The sequence below is a fragment of the Corvus kubaryi genome, unplaced genomic scaffold (genome assembly GCF_017639235.1).
Source record: "Corvus kubaryi isolate FWS band 111438036 unplaced genomic scaffold, C.kubaryi_AGA036_p1.0 split2-37374, whole genome shotgun sequence".
Lineage (NCBI taxonomy): Eukaryota > Metazoa > Chordata > Aves > Passeriformes > Corvidae > Corvus > Corvus kubaryi.
The window spans coordinates 259,074-286,914 of record NW_024582082.1 but is presented as its reverse complement, the minus strand read 5'-3'; the positions used below and the strand labels follow the sequence as shown (position 1 = coordinate 286,914).

General features: G+C 39.6%; 1 protein-coding gene across 9 annotated transcripts in view; it reads right to left on the bottom strand.

Moving 5' to 3' along the window:
- Window positions 1-3,533: 3,533 nt before the first annotated feature.
- The window catches only part of LOC121658109 (transcription factor COE1), a 270,763-nt gene continuing 246,455 nt past the window's right edge, over window positions 3,534-27,841 (bottom strand). For 5 of the 9 annotated variants that reach the window (XM_042014571.1, XM_042014572.1, XM_042014573.1 and 2 more), the window contains exons 12-17: window positions 15,956-16,021; window positions 15,195-15,372; window positions 13,544-13,723; window positions 11,207-11,401; window positions 10,776-10,844; window positions 3,534-6,675 (exon numbers count right to left, since the gene is read on the bottom strand). In XM_042014571.1, the coding sequence (XP_041870505.1) occupies window positions 10,777-10,844; window positions 11,207-11,401; window positions 13,544-13,723; window positions 15,195-15,372; window positions 15,956-16,021 (687 nt within the window). In that variant the 3' untranslated portion in view covers window positions 3,534-6,675; window position 10,776. The remainder of the gene's footprint in view (window positions 6,676-10,775; window positions 10,845-11,206; window positions 11,402-13,543; window positions 13,724-15,194; window positions 15,373-15,955; window positions 16,022-27,841) is intronic. The other 4 variants (XM_042014575.1, XM_042014576.1, XM_042014578.1 and 1 more) reach the window with 1 other exon arrangement.

The following is a 27,841-nucleotide window of genomic DNA, read 5'->3' as shown; positions in this document are numbered from 1 at the left end:
TGAGCAATGTGAGCTCATTGGAAATGGAAAAAGGCAGAAGGCAGAGCTCTCCCTGGCAGGGGTGGTGGGCAGGGAAGCAGCGGGCCATGGGCAGGACCCTGCAAAGCTTGGGGACACAGTGTGGGTCTGGCAGGCAGTGGAAGTGAAATGTTTGTGCTCTGTTTCCCTCTAGACCCTGCAGAAAAGTCAATTTTTATGACCAGGGGAACCTCGGGCCTTGCTTCCCACAGCTCTCACAGTTTCCTACCTGAACACGCACAGGGGCACAAACGCGGCTGCACTTTTGTGCCTCCTGTGCCAAGGTCTGGTCTGAGCTGCTGCCCCCCGACAGGGAGCCACAGAGGCATCCTTGGTGGTGAATTTATCCTGAGTTATTCTCAACCAGATTACTGAGCCCCTTGAGAGCTTGCACAGAGCTACAACATCATCAGTCCTTCCCTTTTCCATGCACTTGGCCAAGAGCTGCCAGGCATGGTGAGACTCTCTTGCAAACCTACTGAAACTTTTGTAAGGGTTTACTGTACAAGATACATTTTGACATGGATAAATGTGGGAAAATTAGGGATTCATATTATTCAACGAAAAAAAAGGGAACAGTTTCATTCACTTATACAAAACAGGGTTTTGTTGGATGGGCACATATTGAAGAGAGTTTATTAGATGTTTCGGGAAAGGGTTAAGTGATCATCCAAGTAGGTTTTTTTCCATTGAGTTCTTCAAATGTGCATCCATATTAGTGATGAAGTTTGGGATTTTCCTTGAAAATAAGGGGGAAAATATGTGTTAGGTCACCGTACTTGCTATTCCTGTTGTGGGCCCACACAAAAAAAGCCACCTAGAACTGCAGTCCCTGCTGTTAGGCTGTGACCTGGGTAGTCACTGGCATTTGTGTCCTGGAATTACTTTATTAAAGTTTCCCAAGATGTGTGCTTTTTCTCATGGCCTGCCAATCATGTTGGAGCAGTGCCATAAGCTCTGGTCTAGCTCTATCCTCAAGGGCAGCAAGGGGAGGAAGAGTGAAGAGGGCTGTGGAGTTGGAACTATTATTTATTTGTTTAAAGTATTGAGCTGACCTCCACTACTGAAATATCAGCCTTAGATGCTGGGCAAAAGGGATGCCAGAGCCAGCACCTGCTGGGAAGTGGAGGAAACAGAGATGTCAAATGGGGCCCAAATCAGTCATTGTGCCATTGAGACAATGGTGCTGGGGGCAGGCAGGAGGTGGCACATGACAGGAAGGAGTGACTACAATGGATGGGTGGACAAGGAGGCAGTGACCAGCTGACCAAGAGTCTCAGGGACCTCAGTGTGAGGCTGCTGCTCAGCATCTCTGAGATGTGACCTTATTGTATCTAGTGGACTCGAAACGTTCACCCTTAGTGTGCGCACGTTTTTATTAGTACAATGATAATTGTGTTTGTGAAGGGAGAAGCGAGCAGCAAGTGATGCTTCTGTAATGGTTCTGTGGATGGGGAATGTGGTTTTTGCTAAAGCACTTCCCAGAACTTCTGTCCTGTGGAATTGAAGGAGTCTGGAGCTGAGCTGGGGGCCAGGGACTCTGTGGGAGGCTCCAACCCGTCTGTAGCACAGCAGCACAATGTGAATATTTGCAAGAGGACAGGGAGCAAGGGGCAGTAAACAGGAAGGAGCTCAGGAAATCGAGTGAATAACATCAAATGTCTTCATTTGTCAGTCTTCAGCTGCCCCATGCAATGACAGAAGATACAGGGGCTGTGGTGCTAAGCGGAGTTACATAAATGATTACACAGCACAGCTGTGGCAAGAGCCTGGAGAGACTCTGAAGGGAATAGGCAGACACACAGACAAGGCATGGAAACTAACAGTGAAGGCACCTCATCTTGCCGAGGTTTCTTTACACTAATAAAATATTAGAGACGTGCCCACACAAAATTACAACCAATCCCACTGCCAGGGGCAGACCGTTCAGTCAAAATGACTACTACAGTGGCTAAAAAAATGAAAGAAGCCACTAGGTTAGGGGGCAGGAATAAGTCACATCGTTATACACCTTAAGCCACGTTTCCCTGGGTGATGACAAACGACACTCCCCTCCCTCTGGGCACAGGACCCATCGTGGGCCACGTGTCTCACTCAGCCACACCTGGATGTGCTCCCTGTACCTGGTCCTCATGCTTTGGGCTTTAGAGGGTTTTCTTCTGGCATCAGAAAAGCTGTTTGCCCTCTGTTACAGCTCTGACACCCAGGTGAGCTCAGGTTGGCCTGTCAGAACACCGCTGGGGCTGGCCAGCAGACTCTTCAACATCTGAGCTCAGCAGCCTCCTGCCATCCTAACCCCCCCTTCTTTTTAAATGTGGCTGAATTTAAATTTCAAACAAATCCATTGTCACTGGATCCAAAAGGCTGAAGCAGAGCTCTTGCTCTGCTGCACCTGTTACAGGTTATACTATATTCTGAATTTAATCCCTCAGCCTGCTTTTCAGATACACTGACCCAACATCTTTGTAGTGAGCTGAGCACTCACAGAGCCCTCGGCTGCAGTGAGAGCTGCCAATATTCACACCATTTGAAAGAGAACCAGGAGAATTATCTCAGGCAGAAAAACCAGATCTCTTGTGCTGACAGAATAAACACATTCAGGGTCTGACTTTGCCAACATCTCCCCTTTCTCTAACAACTACTGGAGAGAATCTGTTAACATTAAAGAGATACCCAACACTTAACATTGCAAGGAGCCCCTTCCAGCTGCTTATGTTTTAATAACTTCATTTTTTTAAAGTAAATTTTAATTTAAACACCCAGCATCCCTGTTCCTTCCTTGGAGCCTTGAATTAGGTCTGATGCTTAAAGATCTTTTGTATGACAGAGAAATTAAGTGCCAGTGTGTCAGCCCTCCATAGGCCAGAGGTAAAATTCCTCCTGGTCCTCTCCTGCCAGAGGGGTACAGAGTGAAACAGAATGCCTAGAACCATTTAGCAGCTGATGGATTTGTCATTTAGGAAGGGTAGAAGAATGGAAACCTTTTATGGGAGCCTCCTTCATGGGCAAGGAGCTCAGCACAGGTAGATGCAGTTCTTGGAGCTGGCCTTGAACAGGTCACTGGACACCTGGATGTGCTGCCACTGACTTAAATAATGCTGAGATGAAAATTCCTGTCTCCCTGGATGTCTGGTACAGAGTAGGATGTGCCTGGTGCTCCATGATCACTGTGTTTTGAGAGAGACAGCTCTTGCAGCTGAGCATCTAAAGCCAAATATGCCCCTGAAATCCACTAGAATAAATAGGTTGGCCCTTCTGGCAAACAATAGATTTAAAAAATGGAAATAATAAGATTAACAGGATAAACTTCAGCATTCTGAGCAAGGATCCTTTGAAATCCATTGGAGACAGAGGAAAAGGTGTTTCAGTGCACCAGCATTCACCACGATTCACTGTATAATTCCATGAATTTCAGTCTCTCCTTAATTTCAGGAGCCTCTGGCTTCTATATTTTATTTTTTTCTCATCTACAGACTAGCAGAAGCAGAAAAATAAACACACAACTAGGAGCTGTATTCACAGACAGGAAGTAACTTTAATTAAATATTGTGAAAGTTGAAAAGTTTTTACAGCTTGAATTTCTGCAAAAAAATTATAACAATCTCTACAGTAGTTAGTTTCTCTAACAATAGAACTGTACAGTGTGTGTGTCTATTCAAAAAGATTTAGATAAGAAGGTGAAAGGTTAGTAGTTTCAGAGATGACTTCATTTTAGCTGCATCCTAGTACAACTGTGAGGAAATAGGCATTACTTTATGCAATCCAGTCATTGTGAAGCTTCACCTTGTTAAAACTGAAATCTGAATGTTTCCACTTAAAGCCATATTCTGTAAACAGCTGCATCTTTTACTTTGTAAAAGACAAAGGGTGGTGCGGGGGAGATTTTTGATAAATTCCCATTCATCAGACCATGATAAATAGCTGCAACAAAATGGAATTATGCACATTGTCAAAGGCTCTTTGGACACTGGAATAGAGACTACAAATGTGGCTAAAGTGGTGTCAGAATCACTAGGACTGAGTGGAGCTCTACAAGAGAAATCGACGGTGTCACTGGACAAAATATGGCTTTAAATTTGATTACATTGTCGTGCTGTTGCTCATTATGTGAATTAGAATAATCGCTTGGAATACAGAGAAGCAATAAACTGATCTCTCTCACATTTTTCCAGTTTTCTCTTCTTTTATTTTCTCACCATGAAAAAAAAAAAAAAATCCTGTTTTTCTTTCCCTTCCCCCCAAAGATCACACTGTGACATTCTAGTGAAAACCATTGCAAAATTCATACAGGAAGCATGCACAGTTGCAGCATCGTTGTAAATGATTTCTTGCTCGACTAGAAAAAAGTTATATTGTTTTAAGGTAACAAAACAGTTCTTTTGTGCTTTTCAATTCCTTTTTTTTTTTCTTAGAATGTTAGTGATGATTGACAGTTCTGGTGCACAGTACAATGTACAAGTGAAATGATTATGATTTGCATTGTTAAGGCATCCAATCTGCTGGTTTATATTTATGTGAAAGACAGAGAAATATACAAGCAGACTTAAGAAAGAAAGTATTTTCATTGAGTTCTATGAAGTTTCTCCCCATATTTAATGCACAAAAATGCGTCACTCCAAAGAGGAGAAATCCCATGCATATTAATAGAGTAAAACAGCATTAGTTTTTGTTAAGCCTCAAAAGCAAAGGATACATTTTTTTTTAAAATCTACATAACTAAATGCTACAAGAATAATATGCTACTTTTTGCCATATATTGGAAAAAACTTCTTAACTTACAAATAATACAAAAATAGACAATGGCTTTTGGGTGGAAATTAAAAAAAAAATGGAAGCATGGTTTTAAACAATACTAAAAAAACAACCCTATAAATGAAATGTATTAAAATCACATTTAAACAGCTAATACAACGGTGAATGACCAAACAAATCAGCACTTTTCACATAGCAAACATACACAATAAAATAAACTTGTAGGGGACAAAAAGCAATGTACAAATTCCAAAGATAAATACATTATTTATATGGATATTTTACAAAATCCCCCGTAAAACAAACAAACAAAAAACAGAAACAAAAAGCTTTTTTTTCTTTAATTAATTTGCAAGTATGTGCAAGCTAAAGGTAGTGAGCTCTTTTTGCAAAATATGCAGTAAAATTCTTTTTTTTTTTTTTTGTGATATTGAAAAACTGTCTTAAGACATTAAAATGTATAAATAGAACAACAACTTTGGCAAAAAATCACAAAAAATCTACAGTATTTATAACTACATACAAAACACAACAGCAAAGAAAAAATATCAGGTAATGCATCTTCGGAGCTTTGCTGCCTCTTTGACTAATAGTTTGTAAGAACACTTCCCAGATAATGATAGCAAAATTTTTTCGTAAAACAGAAGCTATGGTTTGGATTTGAAACCTTCCTAAGAGCCCCACCCCCACCCCCAAACTCATGTTTCACTACTCAAAAGCAGTTCCCTGTCCTGGATAGAGCGTGGTACCAACTGGGAGGGTCGACTGATACAGGAACGATGCCAGTGGGAGCCTCGGCCAGGAGAGCCTCGGGGTGGGGAGGGTGCAAACCCAGCCTGAGGCTGTGCCCCCCGTGCCAGAGCCAAAGGGCACAGCTGAGCTGAGGCTGGGCTTGGGGAAGGCCGCTCGTTTGGAGGGGTCTGAGATGTCATCACCCAAAGAGAGAGCGCCGTGCTCTCCTCTTCTGCAAGTCTGGCATTGCATCTACAGGCACTGGGTTTGCACTTCCAGAGGAGTCAGATTTGATATTTCCATCCTTACCTGCCCTTCCACCAGCTTTTTGTCAAGAAAGGTTGGACCTTAACTCCCCTTCCAACCTGGTGTTCTCTGATGAACTTTTCTTGGTGTATTATTTACACAATTTTTCAGCCTGGTATTAAAGGCAGAGGTTACTGATCCCGCCCCTCACCCTACCCTCATAATCCAAAAATATCAGCTTTCTAGGGAGTGATATCTATTTAATTAGAACATTAAAAATGCGTCATATCAGCAAGTCACCACTGGAGAAGCAACATATATGAGCCGACCCTTAATTAAATGGCCATAATTCTTCTACGAAAAACTAACTGGCACTTCTATTCTGTCCCATACAGACTTGTATGTAAATGACACCACTTCATTTTCCTTCACACAGCTTGGAAAAGAAAAAAAAATCATAAATTAAAAATGTGGAGTTCCATCTCTAGTGTCCCTTGTGTAATTGTATGATTTATAAAAGACAAATGGTGTTGAGTTAAATCAAGCCTTAAAAAAACCACAAAAAACCAGAAGGAAATAAAAGCAAGCCCCCACCCCCCGCCCAAAAAAAAAAAAAAGTGGATTTTTTATCAACATACAATAAATATATCTCCCAGGTATTTGGGATGGACAACTTGAATCAACACCTTGCAATTGTGGATTGTTAATTTCAGTATTTGCAAGGATGGTGATTTTTGTTTTGTTTAAAAATCTGCAGTTATTGTAAGATCCTTCTTTATTTCTTTTTTATTTTTAAAAAGGCCTGAGTAAAAAGTTCCACTCTGGGACTTGTATCAGATTCTCTCTGAAGCAGAATTCAACCTCTTCATTAATAAAATTCTTCAAGGCAATTCTTTCACATGGGGGGAACAATCATGCCAGATATAGCTGTTGGAAGGAAAGGGAGGGGAGAGAGGGAGAGAGAGAGAGAGAGAGGGAAAAAGTTAATTTTCTGCATTATCAAGCAACTTTTAAAATCCTCAGAGCTTTAAACATTTACTAGCAATGTAGTCAGATGTACTTTGAGTTAAATTCATATGTAAGTATCACTCATAAGAGACAGCTATGTACACAATAAAAATGGCAAGTTTCCTTCTAACTGAAAAGTGATTCAAATTGCAAGTGACTTCGCTGAATTTACTGGTTTTCTGTAGAAAAATTGTCCCTCCTTAGTATCAGTATCAGGCCCCAACTTGTTTTTCTGCTTTTCATTTCAAATTCCCAAAATGCTCAGGAGGCTTTGACTCGACCCAACCGTTGCCACACATTCTGTTACTCTTTTAAAAGCAAAGCAGGTACTGGCACCACATTTGGGAAAACAGCTGGAGTCCCACAGGCCACCACTGGCATGGCCCTGGAGGGCTGTCCCTTGCAGCAGCACTCTGGCATGGGTCACTCACCTGTGCCAGTCCTCCCAAAGCTCAGTGTTCATCCCTGGGACTCACGTATGCATTTCCAGGTGCTCAGAAAAGGACTTAAACACTCAAATCCAATTTTCAAATTGAAATATGTGTTTAACTCGTGGCTTAGCAGACCAGCATCTTTCTTATTCCACTTGTAGCAGACACCACCAACTCCATCAAGTGAGTCGTAGGTGAATTTTAATTTAGGATGTTTTCTCTTTTGCTGGCTGAGTTGAATCATCAGCATTTCTTTATTAAGCTTCCTACCTCACTTTTTATGAAACCACCACCTCTCTTAGCAGGGAGACATTTATTAAAAGTCAACAGCTACAGTTTTGCACATAAGGTGACCTCCAGCTCGATCTCTCTCTGTTTACAGGGGACACAGATCAGACATCCCAAGTGTCCAGGTGACACACTGTGAGCAAGCACATCATTACAGGGGTAGTCATGGAAGTTTATGATGGAAACTGTAAAAAGAATGTGTCTCTAAAGTGCCAGTTGTACAGTTATTTGCCAAGAGGTAGAAAACAGATTCGCCTTCAGGTTGGTGGCACTTCCCGGGCACATGATTTAAATGCTGGAGCTGCCTGCCATTCCAGACATCTGGACATGTAATTTCTTAAGGAAGGACTCAACCCCGTGACTGGTGCTGATTCATTGTGCTTTAATTACAGCTGCAATTATTTGATAAGAACAGAGCCAAAGTAAAAGACTCACAGATTTGGGGTTGGAGGGGGAGAGGAGGGAAATGTTTTCTCCACAAACACCACCATATGTGCAAGAATTACAACTCTAATCAGCAAGGGGAGAACAGCTCGAGTAAACTGCACTGATTAAATGAAATAAAATGAGAGGAGAAGGAGAGAATGCAAAACACATCCAACATGTTTGCAGCAGGCCACCCTCAGAGGTGGCACACTGCAACAGCATTTCAATTACTGGAATTTGTCATGTGGAATCACTGTACTGAATGTGTCCCCCCACATAAGGGTTCTTCAAGGAGCTGAGAGTGAGGATAAAAGGGATAGAACAGTGAGTTAAGTTGCTTTAAGTCCTACAGGAAGACACTTCAATGAGAAGCATAGAGGACACTTTAGGACAAGGTGTTGCTTTGCTTTAGAAAAAGTATCCCTTCTTCAGAAAATGTAAAGATACTATTCCAACAAAAAATTCTCAATCCAAAAGATTCATCAGAAGCAAATCAATTTCACCGATAAGTGGTCAAGAATTGTGTCCCTTGGGACAGGACAGCTGTCTACCCTGGGTAGGAGCCCAAAAAAGGTGAGATAATTGCAATTCCTCCCTTCATGATTTAGACGTTTCCCTGTGGTTACAGATCAGCCGTGCACCTTTTTCTGTGGGAAACAAATGGCACAGAGGCAGATCTTAGGTCATTTTTTCAAAGCATTATTGTTTTTGAAGAGCTCTGAAATTCTGAATTAAATTACAAGGCAAATGATATCTTTTCTGCCTAAAAGCTTTGATATTTCCATTCTTTCCAAGCCTTCATTTATATCACTCCACTTTTATTCCATAAGTGCTGCATCTAGTCATGCAAATTCTCTCAGCTGTAGCCTGTTATTGATCCTGAAAACAGAGATATCAGTGGGAAACAGTGTAGGTATGAGATCACACCACCTCCAAAAAGGGAGGGCAGAGAATAGAAAAGCTCCCACCAATGGCCTTTATTTCTTCTATCATATACTAATTTGTATTTGCTGCAAGCAAATTACAAAAATAATGCATTTGGGGTTTTACAAAATTGCATGGCAAAGAGAACAACAGATAAGCCTGGCTGCTGTTTTAGTGAGTTCTGCTGATATCTAAGCTACGTAAGGAAAGCTTGATTGCTTTCTGATGTATCCAGAAGCCCAAGAGAGATAAGACAGCCTCCTTATACATGGTTGTTTATTTAAGCATTAAGGCACAACAGGCAGTGCATCTCTGAGCGATTGTTACGAGCCTCAGGTGGTGTCAGAAGGACCAAAGGCTGTGTGTCTTTAACTCACCCCCAAGTTCAGTGATGACCTAGAAATGAACCATCTCTTGGTGTCTCATTCTTATTATGAAAACTGAATTGCTAAATAAAAATTAGAGGAAACGCTCAGATCTGTGTGGTTTCTGGGCATTGCGGATGTGGACGTGACATAATGAGGAGGCAATCAGCTCCAGTTGTGTCCGGTGCTCTCGGCTCATTCCATAATTGCTTTTCATAACTACACGGAACCTGAGAATTCTGTGTCTTGTGAAAGGAGAAAGAGTGCCTGAAAAAGCTTTCTCCTGTTACTCATTTTTTCTCTCCATCCACAACAAGAAGATGGGACAAGGTGAAGAGAGGAAAAAAACATTAACGTGTTCAAAAGTTTGTTTTTTGGGGTTTTTTGTTTTTTTTTTCTTTCTGATGAGAAATATTTTTAGCTGTTGCTTTTAAAACTTGAAGCATGTCAGCACTGCCAATTCTTTTAAATGTTCAAAAATGAACCTCCTAAATGCTGCAGTTCACCTGAAAATTTTGTTTTGTCTTACTCCTGACACAGTTTGTATTTATAATGAAGCCCTAACTGAAGGTACCCAAGTTCTGCTTATTAGTTCCTAGTAAATTTACAGCTTCTGCACAGTTTCTGTGTGTGTGTGTGTGTGTGTGCACCTTGAAGGATTCCTTCTCCCAGTTCACCAGGGTAACATGCACTGAGGACAATGCTTTCCTTCAGGCACAATAGAGCCAAGCTTTTATGAATGAGTTCCTTCCATTCTGCTTGCATACAGATTTTTTTGGCTGTTAATGGTGCTATCAGTATTTTGTCTTCAAGCCCAGTGTTCCTCTTTCCAGAGATTGAGGAGTGACGTGGAGTTTGTGCAACCATCCTGCTCTGCACATCTTCTGAACCTGGCTTTAAAAAGGATGGATTTTATTCCCCACTCGATGCTCTTTGGGTAGTTTGCACAGGCTCGTGGAAAGGAAACAAATCTCAGGTCTGGGGGAAGCACAATGCACACCACGAGATCTTTCTCACCTCTGGCAGCTGGAGGCAGCTGGCTGCATCAGCTTAAGGAAACCCCTGGATCTAAGTAAGCATGAAAATACCTCTCTCAGCACACTGATGTGCAGTGAGGGAAACACATGGGGAGGTTTAGGCACCGTGTTGTAAAACAGACTGAGCCAAACAATGAGAAGGGCAGTGCTGGGCTTTGCTGCACCCTCAGTTTGCCAAGCTTTTGTCTGTCACTGCCTCACGTGCATCACCCCTTCAAACAGATTTAGATACTAATGCTTGCAATGAGAGGGGAAGGGATGCAGAAAAGCAGCAGCACCTTGATACCAGCAGTTCAATAGGCTTTCCAAAAGGCCCTGTGCCATTTCTGGAATTAATTGGCACCGGAGTACATTAATCAGTGGAAACTAATGTTTGCCCTGGTGTGAGTTAAAGTGGAAAACACTGCTGTTAGTTTGTAATGCATCTCCTATTTATGAAAGGGAAGGTTTGTGCCAAGCTCTGTAACGGTCTATTTGCTCTCAGTAGGATTTCTGCGCAAGTGTACTATGACAAAGGACAAAAAGGAAGGGAAGATTGAGTGACGTACTTCAGGAGAAGGCCAGCCCCTGGAGAGACCCTGCAGTGGAGTACTTGCTAGAGTCCACAAAAGACTGGTCTGATAAAGGACGACAACAGGGAATAAGAGAGGAAAGAAAGAAAAAGGACGGTATTAGTAAGCTGAAATATTACTTGTGTTTATCAAAACAGTAGGTCTGTGCTTTAACAGACACAGCCTCTCAATTCAGCAGTATTAGTTGAGTTAGAGATAGGGTGGTTGCCAAACACCTGCAGGGTACAAGGTGGGCTGGGGATGGAGTCCAGATACTATTTACAGGAGGAAACTTCAGGACAGAGCCCACCGGGGATCCCCCACTGCCTTCGCTCCCCTGGGACAACTCGGTGTCGCTTCGAGCCTCATGAGGCACCGTGAGCTCACAGTTGGGAGCAGCCACCTCCTGCAGCCTTGGTTCCACCTACCTTGCAGGCTATTGCCATTGGTGCTGGTGCAGGTGGGAGGCGGGGAGGTTTGGGGTCTCACGACAGGCGCAAACGCACTCTTCTGTTTCACCGCTGAGACCATGTTGGCTGGTGAGAAGGAGAAAATCCCAGAGGAGCTGCTACAGTTGGAGGGGAGGCTAGTGGAGGAGGCCATTGTTGGACTTGATGGCACAACTAGAGAGAAGAAAGACCCCCAAAAAGACATTCCTTAGTACTCAATAATAACAGGCTTCAGGAGCAAGAGAACTATTCTTGGATGCTCTCCAGCTTTTTAGGGTTGAACTGAGTGTTCAAAATGCAGATGTGCTACATGGGAAGCTCAGTCTTTAAACACAGATATCCTTAAACCCTTATTTTATTATATAGTACAACAAATATCTTTGGTTCATGTATTTACCATCAAGCTTTTAAGCAAATTTCTTCTCACGACAGTAAAGCTAACTATAATATTCAGAAAGCCCTGCCAGTTTCCCCTCTTATCCAACAATAAAAAAAAAAAAGGACCAAAAGTGACATCCCATTCTTCCATTCTTTGTCCTGTTTAGAAACTGCTTAGACATACAAGTGGGCTGTGAATAATTACGTATTATAGAGTAAAATTATGATCATCTGGGCTTTGAATTATTATTTTATTTGCATTTATGTAGATAAAAATCACCCTATTTAAGTTCTTATTTGAGAATCTGATATCATATTTGTTAACACTGAGGAAATCAATTAATGGAAATTAAACGTTCAAAGTTTCACAGTCTGACAGATACAATCTTAGTCTGAAGTCACTCTGTGTCTGGAAGTACTTGCTAAGGGAGAGCAATCAAAGCACCTAAATTGAATTGCTACTATACAGCAATTAGTTTATTGATTTAATTAAGAACGCCACCTTTTAATTTTCAGGTCATGATTGAAGCATTTTCTGATTCAATGGATTAGACATTAGCAGAATGACAGATCTACCAAGAAAACCTCCCAAAATATAAATAGAATAGAGAACCAGGGCTAGGAAGTGAAGTGCTATTCTAAAGAGGACTTCGTTCATAAATATGAAATAATACACTGCTACAGTATTTTAAATGAATTACTGGCATCTGCTTCCAAGAGGAGATGTCTCATCAATCATGTTATATTATGAATTCAGAGTGTGCAGATTCTGTGACAGTAAATCCAACTTAATAAGTAAGGTACTTTGTAACATTACATGTTACATTATTATTAGAGTACAAAAATAATCACCGGTTAGCAATTCCCAGGTTATAAGTACTAGTTGTGTGGGTAAATAATTTGTTCTAAATTTGCAGCAGATAAGAAGCCTTGGAGTTAAGTATTTTATTCAGAGTTCCTATCCCCTTTTTGATTCTGATTCAATTCAAAATAATTCATTACTGCTGTTACACCATTAACTTCAGATTTGCTGTGTAAACCTTGGTACCTTCAGCAGTTGGTTTGTCCTGTCCATGCTACAGTCCCAGCCTATAAATCTATTTATATGTCCAGACCTTCCATCCTGATTCTGCTGTCAGCTTTCTACAGATGTCAGTGGAATCCTTTATGCCTCATGAGCAATGTCAGAGGAATTGGGCAGGTCCTGCTCATTTAATTTTCTCATGTGACCAGGGATTACTGAGCTGAGCGAGCAGCTGCAGAATAGGTTCATAGGCCTTTACCAATAGAAACGTATTTATATTTAAACAGCTTACTAAACCTTTAATATCAAAATGCAGAAAGTTAGTCCTGCACATAAATATTTCCATGACTGGGACTGTAGACCAGCAGCTCTTCACGCCATGGAATGTATGATTTGTATGACTTACATTTCTGTGGCATTCACTGTACTGACACTAAAACACAGAATCATATTTTACTGACTCAGTGAAGTCAAAGTAATGCTACTTAAAAAGCAAGTGGAATATAAACAATCAAGCTTAGGCCCAGTAGTAATTCATAATCTTTATAAAGGTTATGAACATATTATTTGCTCAGAAGTTGAGGACAGTGTTTCTTATTTACAGAGTATAAGGGAAGTTATGAAACTATCAGACTAAATCATGACAGACATTATGCTTTGCAAGCTCTTAATAAGACTCCCAAATAATAATAATAAAAAATAATAATAATAATAATACTAAAACAGAGAAGAGAATTTCTGGCAACACTAAGGTCTTCAAAGTGCATCAAAGGTCCGTGCCTTGCAGAGTAGAGAAAAGACCAAATTCTATTTCAAGTGCTCAAAATAGAAAATAAATATTGAGCATCACAGAAAATCTACTGCCTCCTTCTAATAAAAATGTGCAAAATACAGAAAATACATAAAATACTCACTGGCATAGGGAGAATTGGCAGCAGATCCATTCAGGAAGGTTGGAGAACCGCCTAAATTTGACATTCCAGCATTCCCATAGCCATTCATGCTTGTTGTGACAGAGTTGTAGTTTGTCTGCTGCGGGGTGGTGCTTGGCACGTAGCCATGAGGTGACACACTGCTGGAGTTGCGAGTGAAACCTTGTGTGGGGAGGGAACACAGTCAGAAACTGGAATTAGCCCCACAACAGTTTCCTACACAAACCAAGGGGGAGCTCAGTCCAGCCAGGGAGCACAGGGAGGGATGGGATTGACCCCCCAGGACCACCAGGGACCCAAATCGGGACGCCTCCCTGCCCAGGTCGCTGCTGGAGGGAGCACAAAGGTGGAGGAGGGAGGCTGGAGCCTCCAGAGCTCCCCAGGCAACCCATGGATGCCCTGGAGCAAAGATCACCGCTGGGTGTTAGATGAACGCTCACTCTGAAAGCGCTGCTTGTAGGAAATGAAGTAAACATGACCTACATTTTCAGAGTGAGGAGTCCAGACCCACTCAAGGTATGTTAAAAGCACGTGATTGTTGTTAACTCTTTTCTGATGTCGCTGTCATTTAACACATCTCAGATGCTCACTGCATACTTCAGGAAATGTAGTGCATTTCTCCAGCTTGTGGGATATCCTTTGTCCTTCTGCCTTGGTCTGATCATTATGTTGGTGGGAAATGAGCATCAAATTTGACAGCAAGTTAAAATTTGAATCTCTACCTAATTCTGAAATGGCATTTTAGGAAACTCATATCCAAATATTCATAAAGAAAGATTTGTTTCTAGAAGCACAGAAATACGAAAATACATTTTCACTCCTAGAAGAAAAATTGCCAATTTTTCTTCCTAACACACAGCATAAAATAATTCAATCTGAATGTAATTTTTTATTTTTTTAGTGTAATGCAAAAAGTTTTTGTCTGCTATTCTAGAAACATCCTTGTCCTAACACTTTCTCATTAAAGTATATTTTTAATTTGGAGAATGCATAGAGCTGAGCAAAGGAGAGGGCAAAATGCAAAGGGCTTTTACAAAAATATTCTTCAGCTATTTTTTATTTTTAAGTGTGGGAATTAAACCAATACTGATTTTAAACAAAGGGAAAACCACTTTATTTTAAAAATTAGACAAGCTCTGAAAATGTCTTTGTAAACATTTCTATTCTTTGCTTGTTGTAAAATTTATGAAAGGCTCAAACTCTGAAAAAAACACAAAACAAATCTCTTGCAAAACAAACCCAAATGAAGTAGATAAACATTCAAGGGATAATTTTGTGTTATAAAGAAATGCTACACAAGGCCCAGACTGAGAGATCATCCATGCTCAGGAAAATATATATGCAAGTACTTAACATTAAGTACATGCTGGAGCCGATTAAAATTAGTGGGATTTAGACACAAATACAAGTGTTACTCTGGGCAGAATGAAAAGCTAGTTAGAGACATGCAGAAGTGCTTTCCCTGAGTTAGGGCAGCCCCATCCTGCGTCATCCAAGGGTGTGGGATGGGCTGCCCAGCCCTGCTCCCAGCCCTGCTCCCAGCCCTGAGCCATCCCTCTGCCACTCCCTGCGCGCCCCCCTGACTTCTATCAGAAAAGATCCATAGAGAGAGGAAGATGAGTCTTCTCCTGACCCTGGTTGGTGGCTTGGGAGGCTTCGGAGACATTGACAGCGAGCTGGCCACTGAAGGAATTGACTCCCATCATTCCCGCGTGGACGGAGGTGTTGGCGAGGGCGGGGAGCTGGTTGTGGTTGCGGGGGACGCTGTAGAGTGCTTCGGCGATGTCTGCAGCTCTTTTCAGGATTATTTCCTACAGGATAAGTAGGGGAAAAAAAAAAATAGAAGAGTTACCAATGAGACTCTGACAAACCTCTTCTTACAGCCTCAAATGAAACAGTTCCCTGTCCAAAGGCTAAAGGTTTTCTTTCTGAACCAGCTGGCTGACAGAGAGCTAATGCTTGTAGGAGCTGCTGCCTTCCTGATAAATCCTGACATCTGTGGTAAGAGAGTTGGAAGTCTCAGTCCCAGCGGCCACACTTTGTATAAAAAGACCAACTGGAAGGATGGGGCTGGAGCCTGGACTTGCTCCACCTTAGAGCTCTCTTTAGGGGAAGATGGAAAAATCACTGGTGGCAAGTCATAATGCACAACATTGCCCATATTATATAGGATCTGGTGAAAGTGGGGAAATGCCTCCATGGTGCTTTTACAAACACTAAATTCACACCCTTTAAAAAAGGAAACAAGCAAACTAAACCCCACCCCAGATATGGCATCGCCCTCTACATTTATTCGTGTCTCCCATTGTAGTATCACATCCTTTTAGCCCCTGGTCTAGCTGTACATGTAAGAAATAGCCATGTTATAGAATTGCTGAAGTAGAATGCATTTACCTGGTTATTATGTGGCATACCATAGAGTGCTTCTACTAAATCAGCAGCCCTCTTAAGTATTACTTCCTGTCAATATAAAAACAGAAGCATTCTTCTGAGTTCAATAAGCTCCTTGTGGGGAAAACAAATATTAGAATCTTTTATTCTCTTCTATTAGGTGCACTGTGTTTTGTAGTGTTTTTTCCTTCTTTTCCTCCCACCAGGTAAACCTTAATTGTAACAACTCTCAGCAACCACTGAATGGTGTTAAATCACTGGTTCATCCTATTCACACACATGCTTAATCAAGTCAAAAGGTGAGAATCATTGGTGCTGCAAAATAAAATACATCACTCAATTGTCTCTACCATCTGCACTATAAACCACTCATGGGTTTATTGCAGAATACAATCCCGAGGTCATTTACTAGATTACTGCAATCAATGTCATTCAGAGCATGTTATGAATCCCTTCAATGTGTTTATTTTATTCTTAATTGCGTGCTGCAGGAATTGTGACCTTACCCAGCAGGCCACATTCAGAAGATACCCAATCAGTCCTGTGCTACCGGTAATGTAACCCTTTGACTTCTTCAGTTTGTGTCCTGGTACAAGGGGTCAGAGCAGGATCCATGTACATGAAATGATGCCCAAGAGAAAAACACATGCAGCGTGTGAGAGGAGGGCCCAGGACCATGCAGTGTTTCCTGGAAAAATTCCCTGCATGGACAGCAGACTTTAAAATAGTCTGAGATTCAGTTCTCCATTTTGGGCATTTTTTTCCCCCCTCCATTTTCTTATTTGTTCCTTTTCATTTAATATTTCTCAGGGTATTTTATACTGGCATTCAAGTAACAATAGCATTTCCTGTGTTCTTACATTTTACAGCATCCTGATGATAACCCTGATAGAAAATATAAAAATGCATTGCAGTATTAACCCAGAAGAATTTTTTTTCCTTATTATTTCAAGGCATCTTTCAAAGCAGATTCCCAAATGCCCAATCAAAACTGGCCAAGAACATCCTTTGAGTAAAACAACGTATTTTTGTAGTTCCTAAGTACTGCTCTAATATTCTAACATGATGCTATTCAACATGGCATATTTCTGTAAGTAGCTTACAAAAATAGTACCAGTTCTAAGGATTTTACAGTTTTCTACAAAGTTAAACTTTTAAACTTAAAATATTTTACACAATAGCCATATTTTATACCAAAAAGAAACAGTAATGCTCAATTTTCATATACTGTAGACTCTGATCAGAAAATAGAGATATAATTGCATTCATTTTGCTGTCACCATAACCTCTTCAAAAATCCTTGAACAACTCTTCAAATGACAAGCTTTTAGATGCATATTAGCATTTTTTTCAATTTTAAATCCTCTATAATATAAGATAAAATAGTTGTCATACTGCAGTAACTACTTATGACATATATAATGTCCTAAATTCAAAAATGAGATGGAGGATTTTTCTTCTCCCAGTAAACATTTAGGCTTGCCTTCTGCTGTACACACCCCTGTCTCAGAACACACATTTAAATTATTTTCCACATATGAAGTGAGATGTAATACATAATTGATGGATTTTTAAATCACTACATTTGAAGCAGATTCTGAGGAGTTAAGTTGCTACAGCCTCTTTCTGTTGGTGGGTTTTGTTTGTTTGTTTGCTTGATTTTTTCCTTCTTTTACATTTGTTTGTTTGTTTGCTTGATTTTTAAGATTGGGGTTGGTTTTCTGCTTCGATTGTTGGTTGGGGTGGGTTTTTTGTTGCTTTTTGACCACAGCAGTGAGCAGTATAATCACAGACAGACAGACAGACACAAACAGCATCCGGGTACAAACAATCCTTGTTCGTCACAACACTGAGGTGCCCTTTTTACCTCATGTTGAAGATACAAACTAGAGAAGAACAGAGACATTACTGAAAAAATGTTCTCTTTTTCAATCCTTGATTTTAGATGGAAAATTACTGCACAGGTGTTTGACTTTGCAAACTAGGATTTATTACACTTCAGTAGAAATTGTTTGCAGTATATATTTCACTGATGGAAAATTAGAATGTGATACAGAGCCCACAAACTGCTTTGGTATATTGTTAACCTAAGCTGTCATTATGCCAAATTACTAAAAAAAAAGAAACTTTAAATAGTCATTTCTGCTCTACCTGACTAATCATAGTTATTTATATAATGCTGAGCTAAAAACCTTAGAGTGCATCTAAAAAGAGATTGAAAACCATGTTAAAAAATGAGGTAATTACATAGAATCTTACAGCTGATCTACCTAATATCAAATATATTTCAGTTCTTAAACACTGGAAGTTCTTTGATGCCATATCATATTGCATGTAAATAAAACTAATTGTCATGATGCTTTATTGAAACATTCTTGACAAGTAGCATTCAATTTCCTTAGCTAGTCAATGCTTATTTTTTTTTCAACATTATCAGAGTTTGTAAATTTGAGTTTCATACTTTCTCTAACAATATTTTCACACAATAAAAGCATTTATTGTTTATGATGTTTTCAGATCATACAAAGTAGCTGGTACACAGAAAAACCCTCCTGTGTCAAATAGTGGTATCTTCTATTCCTGAGCTGACGGTACTTCTTATAGACACAAACCAGCTTTAAAAATACACGATAAAATGCTGCTAAAGACAGGCTCAAGACATTAACTTCTTGTTTTCTGAATGCATCTTAAACCCTTTGCAGCTCTGCCTAAATTACAATAGAAGCTGCTCCACGTACAAAGGAGCCCCCGAAGTCCTCTATAAGTTAGAGCAGCAGACCTTGCAAGGTGCTTGGATTGCGGTGACCAGAAAATTGTTCTCACCTCCATGTCATTACGCTCACAGTGAAGCAGCCCCCGAGCATGTTTGTGTTCGGGATCTAATATATTGCCTTTCAATCAGAGCTGAGAGCCACTGAACACATAGACAGAACATGACGAGCAGGTCAGGAAAGCAATAAAGATTTTACAGAGCTGTCCAAGGTGCTAAATTTACTCAATAATGGGTTTGGCACCATAGTGTTAACCTCTCATTTACTACCAGTTTGAGGGACTAAATTGAAGTAGCTGACTTCATTTACCTTGAAATGTATATTTTATGACATTATGTAAGTAGATTGAAAGGGCACTGCAGTTTTAACAATTTAAAGGCTAGAGCATGTTTAAGATGAAGCTTGAATATTTATCGTATATTGCACTTAAACTATATTGTATATTAAAATGCATTGATTAAATTTGTAAAAGGTATTATAAAAAAGGACAGCTAGTATAAGAGATCTATGTCTTTTAAAATCCAATTGATACTGCACGTTACCACTGTGATGGTAACAGATAAACAGATAGAGAGGTGGACAGAGCAGCAGACAGAGCAAAAAGTGAGTGAAACTCACATTCCATAAAAAGAAATCTCTGCATAAACTCAAGGTCTGTTACTCCAGATATTCTTTTGTTCACAAAAATTTTTCTTTGCCTTCATCTCCGAAGCCTAGATTTTCATAGCAGTAAGTGGGCATCATGTAAGGTCCTTCCAATTGAATATGCAAGTGGAAATATTTCCTGAGAGAGACAGAGTTTGACTAAAGCTAATATCTAATTTATGGGGGCATTTGTCAAAGAAGATCCACTTTTCTGTTAATGCTAAAAGTCTGACAGCTTTTGGTTTAGAATAAAGGACTTTGCAGCATTTAGCTAGACCTAAGTGAGGGTCGTCTATTTTTGCAGTTCGTTTCAAACGAGAATAATTTTATTTCTCTAAAAATAACAATTGAGCAAATATTGAGAAAAAGAAAGATTACTTTAGTCCTTAAATATGATGCATCAGAAATCTGCACTCCATGAAGCTACACAGCAAAACTCCAGAGTCAATTTTTACTCCAAGCTGAAGCTGATTTTCTACTGAGGGATTTTTAGTTTTAGTAATTTTTGAAACAGGCTCACAATTAAGTATTTTGATCAAATTTTCCTTCTGAAGATAATAAGGGGTGTCTACATACACAAAAAAGGGGGTGAGTAGCAAAATCTACTGCAACTTTGCATATCCCAAAATTACTGTAGAAAAGATACTACAAATCATACTGGAATAACTACGCTTTTGAAGCACAAAGACTGAAATTCAAACCAAATCCAATTCTGAGTGTACCTTGAACACTACAGCACCTTTGTGTGTTTTGTTGGAGGCCTGCATTCCCTTCAGAAGGATTTCATTAAGAACATGAAACTTGCATTTCAAGTTTTGTCATGATGAAAACACTTTGTGTCAAGATTTATCATGACAAACACATCCTATGTTAGCTTTAAAAGAGATGGGCTATTTCTTCTTGCAACATCTGCTTACTTTTTATTCAGAAACTCATGAAAAAAAAAATCCACTGTGTCCCAAAAGGGCTGTGAGTCTGGTGAGATAAAGGGTATATAGAGTTACACTGAGTTGTTCAGATAAAGTAACTAAATTAGATAATGTTCAAGGTACTCGTTAAATCGAAATGAATTTTGTCAAGAAGAAGCTGACCACAATATATAACACTCATCAGCCACATACTGTATTATTGAGACCACCAAAGGATTTATGAACTCGTGGAGGGCGTGGGGGGAAAGCTGTTCCAGCATCCTCTGAGGCATTTATCTTATGTGTTGTCTGGATATCATATCACCTTCTAATGCTCTTTAGCATTGTAATACAAGAGAGAGCTCATTCATCTTCTGAGAGGGTACTTAGGGATGATGATGTCATTCATACTTCCTTGACTCTTATGTCTGACCTCCTGCCTCTGCCTTCTAACTTCCTACTCTCATGGCTACTTGCAACAAAAAAGCTCCTCTGCAGACTCAAAATGCTCAGCCTCAGACACCCGTTCACTTCTTCACCTTGGAAAGGTCACATTCTGAAATTTCTAGTCAAAATCACAGTAATTTGTGCTCAAGCTTTCCCTTTGGTTTTCAACTGGTGAAATTATAAATGTGATAGTTAAGGACATGGGTTAGAAGTAAGTTTTAAACTTATACTTGAAATTTGCATATGCATTATATTTTAAAAGATAAAATTGTGAACACCTCTTTCAAATATAAAGGCAAAACCAAGAGAGACATTTAGAAGGATGCCAAAGATCTAAAATGCCAGACATTGAGCTTGGTACACAAGAGCTTCAGCCTGTCCAGAACATCCCATCTCTCCACATCAACACTGAGCACTGCATTATTGTATCATTTTCAGCAATTACAGCTTTGTAAAGACTCATAAACACCATTCAAAATGTAAAGATCCTCCATTTACTGTAAAACTGAGGGAGCCATGCCAGCCTAATGGGAAGTATAAAATAACAAGGCCATTTCTCTAAAAAGATATCTGTACTCACACAAAGTTGAAAACTTTTCCAGCAAACAAACTGAATTGTTTCCATATATTATGATTGAATCATACCAAAGAAATGAATACCATATAGATACCACAAACACAAGAAGGCAAAATGGGAGAGAAAGACAATATATCTCACTTGAGGGGCAAAAAAAAAGCTTCAGCTTACCACTGCCTGCGGGGTGGAAGTGCACTGAATTCCTGCCACTGAATTTCAATGGCAACTTCCAGAAAACAAGTCTGCATTGCGAGCTAGAACCTTGGTCTTTCCAAGCCACTGTAGCCTCATCAGCCTCCACCCAAACTGAAAATCACAGCCTAAATTTTCAGCACTAAAAACAGTCATGCATAACCTTACCACCTGCTCCACAATGAGCCAACCTTATAAATAAAATATAGGAAGCCTCTATGAGGCAGCAGAAAGAACAAATGCTGAAGTGCAAATGGGAGCAGGCATTTATCCATAAACATTGAGAATCAATGATTAAAACTCCTCTTAACCACAAAGGTGATAAATGCATTTAGGGAAAACACACCCTGTCAAACAGTCTTTGCAAATGCTGCTGACAAAAGAAGGAACAAAATTATGATGATCACCTGAAAGTCTGTCCTTGCAAGTCTCCCATCTTACACCCATTAACCTCCTGGAAATATGGTGTAGCTAAGCACTAAAAAAAAAATCCACCTCCTTTTTTAATCCACACCACTCATGCTGGTGGTCTCCATTTCCATAAATGATGGGCACATAATAACAACAACAGAATTAGTAGCTAACACAGATGTGTACTTCATCTAGATACAGGGTGGCATGGAATAAACCACCATTAATATTATTGGTTTGGAATAACTCTTTGAATAAACTGTCATTTGAGAGTCTGGATGCTCCCACCATATTACCATGAACTGAGGCATCTGGAAAGTAATTTGGAGGGTTCTGTTGCTAAAAGCTCTGGACTTCTCTGCTAATGTTGGGTCTCTAAGTGAAGGAAGAGTGGGCATGTGAGAGCAGATATGCAGGACTAAAATCACTCTGCCAGGCCCCAAATCATCTCCTTTAGGGACTTTAGGGACAACAGTGATGTCATGACTCCCACCCAAGTCCCTCTGCTAGCTGTAGAACTTTGCTTCTTTTAAGTATGTTTATAGCATGTGTTGCCCCCAACCCCTCACAGTTTACCAGAAAAAGGCATTTACAGCCACGTGCAGGAACCCTTCAGAGCTGTCAAATCTTACCTCATGAGGCCAATCTACTTTTCATGCACCCAGTGCAGGGCTGGTAGTTATTACAGCATTATACCCTTATATCTGTTCACAACCTACAGCACATCAGCTGAGAGCTGGCAGGCATCAGTCATATTTGGGGCTCACAAACCTGTCCCTTCAGGAACCAACACTGTGGCAATTCTCTGGCCTCTCCTACAGCATTTCCCACAGATTGTCCTGCAGGTTCACACTGTGAGGGTCTAATGACAGATCCCCTTGGTCTGAAAAAGCGAGATCAGGAGAGGAAACACATTTTCCACGCTATACAAAAACCTGAAAGATCTGTAGTGTGTAAGGACCAGTTCTCCTGCACACACTTCTTTCATGCCATCCCATCTGTCATACAATGGTCCATTTGTCATATTCAGTGAATCACCAGAAGACAATCTAATTAGATATAAAATAGAGCACAAATGGGTAAGTCCACATAATTTAATGACTAACAAAAAATCCTTCACCAACTTCCTTTATGGAAATCCCTCCATCCCACCGGGTTACAGTGACTCACACTATTCCCATCTATCCAGGCTACAAAAGGATTATTCCTGATTTATCCATATGAGCAAGCAAATGACAACATTAGACTCTTCTCTTCTACCTGACCTCAAAAGTTCCCTCTAAATTTTCCTTATGTGCCTCCAATACCTTCAACCCCATGGCAATCTTGGATAGGAACTTCAGGCATTTATTTTTGAAAATTTACTGCAAACCATTTGTATGAGCATCTACAGTACTTTAAAGCAGAGGTTCATTATTGAGATTATGGAGATTTAGGTTTGGGGTTTTTTTTTTGGTTTTGCATATGTAAGATTTCCTGATAGTTGCTCTTGCTAGTATTAACATTCCTATTTCTTGGGGAAAAAAAGAGAAAAAATGGGGGGAAAAAGAAGAGTTATTGCTCAAAATTTTCCGACTATTTTAAACCCATATATTTTTTGGAAATTGTCAACATTCTCTTATGGAAGAAGAAGAATGTTTTGAAAGATTTGAAGGTCTGGCCTTAGGTAAACTTTCAAAGAATTTGGAAAAATGAACAGAAGCACTAAATTCTGACACTGTCATTCCAAGATACTGCACAGGCTGTTTTAGAAGCTTTATTCTATGGATTGTATCATTGTGCCCATTAGAAAAATTCCCTGGAATACTGGCGACTAAAAAAGATTACCTGTGGCTTGTGATTTTGTGCATGGCACAATGCAGATATCAAATTATGTATTTGTAAGAGTGAAGAGCTTTCCTTGGCAAATGGACAGGCTGATATCTATTTTCTATGATTTGTATACACAAAGACTTTCCAAACACAGGTCAAGTCCTAACACTTTTAAATTGATCTCACATTAGGTCAAACTAGACTGTATTGGCTGGCAAAATTCACTTGGCTACATTTAAATCTATAGAGGAATATGCTTGGTAATGCATGGCAAAAATCCTGCTGAGGTAAATCAGAGGAGTTGTGTAGCAATTGAAGTGTAAATTGTAGATATGTGCTTTGTCCATTTTATTTTCACAGTTTGTCTTATGCATTTACCTATTTCAAAATCTAAATATGTCAAATTAGCTCTTTTCTATAAAAAAAAAAACCAAACACAAGTGTTCAATGACATTAAAGACCCACCCATGCTTGCTTTTAATGAAGGAGAAAAAAAGCCCCCAACAAACTAAACCAAACCAAACAGAAAAACCCAGCCTATCATTAAGATCTGTGAAACTGTCACTTTTCTGGATTGGATGCTTCAGGTGGGAAGCATGAGCAGTTAGAAATCGAGTGTTCAGGTTACTTTTAATAGCAGGAGGAAACTGAAAAATAAGACACATTGAAATTCTGACCTACAATAATATTCCACTCCATTCTGTGGAGAGCAGATGCATAAAAATGTTGAAATAGAGACTGGAATAATGTTGGTGGGTTTTAGTATTACAGCTAAAACACTGCTCAGTCATAACCCCTACAAATGACTACTTTCACTTACATTTTATCATTGGCATAATTAAAAGAAGTCTCTTGAAAGGGGCATTCTCATTACAGCCAAGGACCACTTCAGACCCAATTGAAATGAAAAGACAGACCATAGATTAGGTGCAGATACAAGTGGTAATTTCTAGGGAAGCATAAAATACCAAATGTAACAACCACATTTTATAACTATGTGTTCAAAAGACTCACAGTATTTTATTGGACAAAGAGGCTTTGGCTCAGAAAGACAACTTTAACAAAGTGGCTTCTAACAGATATTCTTAAAAAGTTTCAACTTTCTTATCAGAAATAAAAGACATTTCATTTTTCATATTGTTATTTTTAATTTACGGTCCTATAATTCAGCTGAAATTATCCAAAGGAAGAATAAATGTTGAATAACCATGAATTTTAGAAATTCATCCAACATTTCACAGAGGTAACACTATATTTCTGTGTACAACCCCACAAAGTAAAAGCAGGCACAGCATTTTACACAATCTAGGGCTCCTTTTTCACTGTTGAGGGAAAAGTGTTGCCATTGTCACTACACCAATATATTTTATAGAATTGCTTCAAAATACTGACTTTTCAAAATATATCAGTATTCCAGTTGCTTTTTTGATCAACCAAACCTCTTAGCTCTCGCACTAGTTTACAGCTGAATAATGAAAGAAAATCCAGATTATCAAATTATGATATATTTATGATATGTTTATAATTATGTTTATTAAAAATACTTTTAAACACATTTTGTTTGTCTGAAGCTCACATTTGTGAAAATTAGGCATCTCTATTCTGTCAAATGTTTGGACTTCAAGATGCTATGTCCAGATGAAATTATGAATCCAGCATTATCAGTGGAGACACTCAGGTCATCCTAAAGAACAAAACCAATGAACTTCACAATTTCTGTATCTTGGGCTGCCCATAATATATCAACAAAAAATGTGTTAAATATATGTGGTTCTGCTTTAAAAAATGCTTCTGTGTCTTGTTTTCATTCTCCTCTCAGCAAACGTATCATTTGTTATCTGTAGTCACAAATGTATTCCAAAATGTTCTTTAAAATAAATCCAAAACGCATTTCCGTGTCTGTACAAGTAGGTTGAGATTGTGCTATTGTACTTAGAGGACATTCCAGTCCAGTTGAGTTATATCACCATAAGTTACATGATTGACTTTTACAGCAGAAAGAAAAGGTTGTACTCAAACAACTGTTATTGCCTCAATGGAAAAAAAAAAAAAAAATCAATGAATGTAAAATGAACAAGAGATTTTGTCCGAGTTGCAGTTAATACTACTGAAGAGCTATGGATATTAAAAGGTCAACAAATAAATTAGTCCAAGTGTTATGAAATGAATGATTTGGCTTATAATTGTATTGAGTGCAAATTGTTCACTGCCTATTAGACCAGGTAATTTTTAACCATGGTGCCTCAATTACTGTTCCATAAGCAATAATACAGTTGTAAGAGCCACCAGTTCGATCGGGTGACCTGGGAGACACTCCAGGACAGCTGCCTTTGCTATGACAGATCACTGAGCCTGATCTCCAAATGGTGCCAAACCTTCTCTTCCTGGGAGGGGATCTCATAAAAGAAACATTACTGCTTGATTCATTTTACCAAAATGCTTGAGTTTTCTAGCGTCAGCAGCTGGGTGTAGATTGTGAGGCTCTGTATTTCTTAGAAGAATTACGACAAGAGGCATCCTATTGCTTCCAGCACTCTCTGCTAAATGGCATCATGATGGTTTGGAGGATGCTTTTTCTGCTACTCAATTGGGCTGTGTTGTGAGAAATACACGGCAATCATATTTTACATCACCACATAACACCTAAAACTAGGCCAGGAATGGAAACTCTAGGTGAGATTATAGACATTACTTCACACTTCAGCAATGCCCCGCATTCAGAGATCTCAAAGCACCACTTTAATGGGAGCAAATTAAACTTCACAACACACTTTCTAGGAAAACACACTCGCTCCCCCATCTTCATCAGAGACAGCCTTGAGGTGTAGCTGCTTGGCTGAAGTTACAGTGGTCTATGGTTACAACCAAGGCAAGTTTTGTAGGGTGAGGTAATATCTTTTATTAGAGACACCGATACAGGCGAGAAAAGGTACAGTCAACACACAGGAAGCAAAGACAGGCACCCAAAAGCCTGTTTTATTCCAGCTATATCAGTTAGTCTAAGATATAACCACTCCCTGCAAACCCTGATAGCCTTAAGAAGGGAAAAGGAATCAATCTGATATTGCTTTCATGCTATGAAGTAACACCCATGGTAGCAGCTGTGTTTCCCCATTGTTCCTGTGTTCCCTGAGAGCCAGGGCTCAAAATAAGGCTATAAAGGGCTCACCAGGGTTCCCAGACGACTGGGCCTTAAAGGACTGTAACTAGGCTGTAACTACATAGATCTGCTCTCTGCCCATATATAAAACAAACTGAAGAGGTAAGTGCAAATCCTGAATTATCAAATAATCTGCACAGGATAAACCACAATAATAAAAGCCTAATTAGAATAGATTGTACCCCGTACAACCAAATCCTGCTTATGTTGTCACTTTGCTCTATTTTTGATAAATCACTACATTCAAACAGTCTGTTGGGAGGGTGGTTTTCCACTTCATCTCTCCATTGCACAAAAAAAGCGACACATGACTGGAGTCTGAATTTCCATTTCACCAGCATACAGTTGAACTGAATATTACTTGGCACAATACAGTATACAACTGAGCCACTAAATGGCTGATTTACTAAATTATTATTAGATGAGCTCTTGCTGTTCCAAGTGAAAGTGCAGTCACTGTCTCTCTTCATGGTGTGTTCAAATTGTTCTGTGTTTAAATATTCAGCATGAGGCTAATGTGAACTGATGAACTGAGACTACAAACGTTCACTTTCGATGCAGACAGAGAGACAGAGATGCAACGTATCATGTGGCCTGCAGAGGTGAAAATGATTTATATTTAAGGATGCTGCTGCCTATTTCCATTAATATAAGATATTCTTAATTAGCTTTGTGTTTGATTCAGGAGTTTGGAAATGTAGCTAGAAGCTAGAAGACAGCTCCAAAACTGAACATAGCTGTGTGGCTATGGAGGCATCAGAGTCCTGGTGAAGTGGTACTTGAGCCTGGATCTCTGCCAATAAAGTGCATGAGCTGCCTCCACAGTTTCTTTCTTTGGTCTCTTTAATATTTGAGCTGTAACCTAAGAGTATCACCTGCAGTTCCTACCTGAGCATCAGAAATCCTCGGTATGTAAAGGACTGACTGTGTTGTGTAATTCTATGACTTTCTGAGGTGAGTGGATAA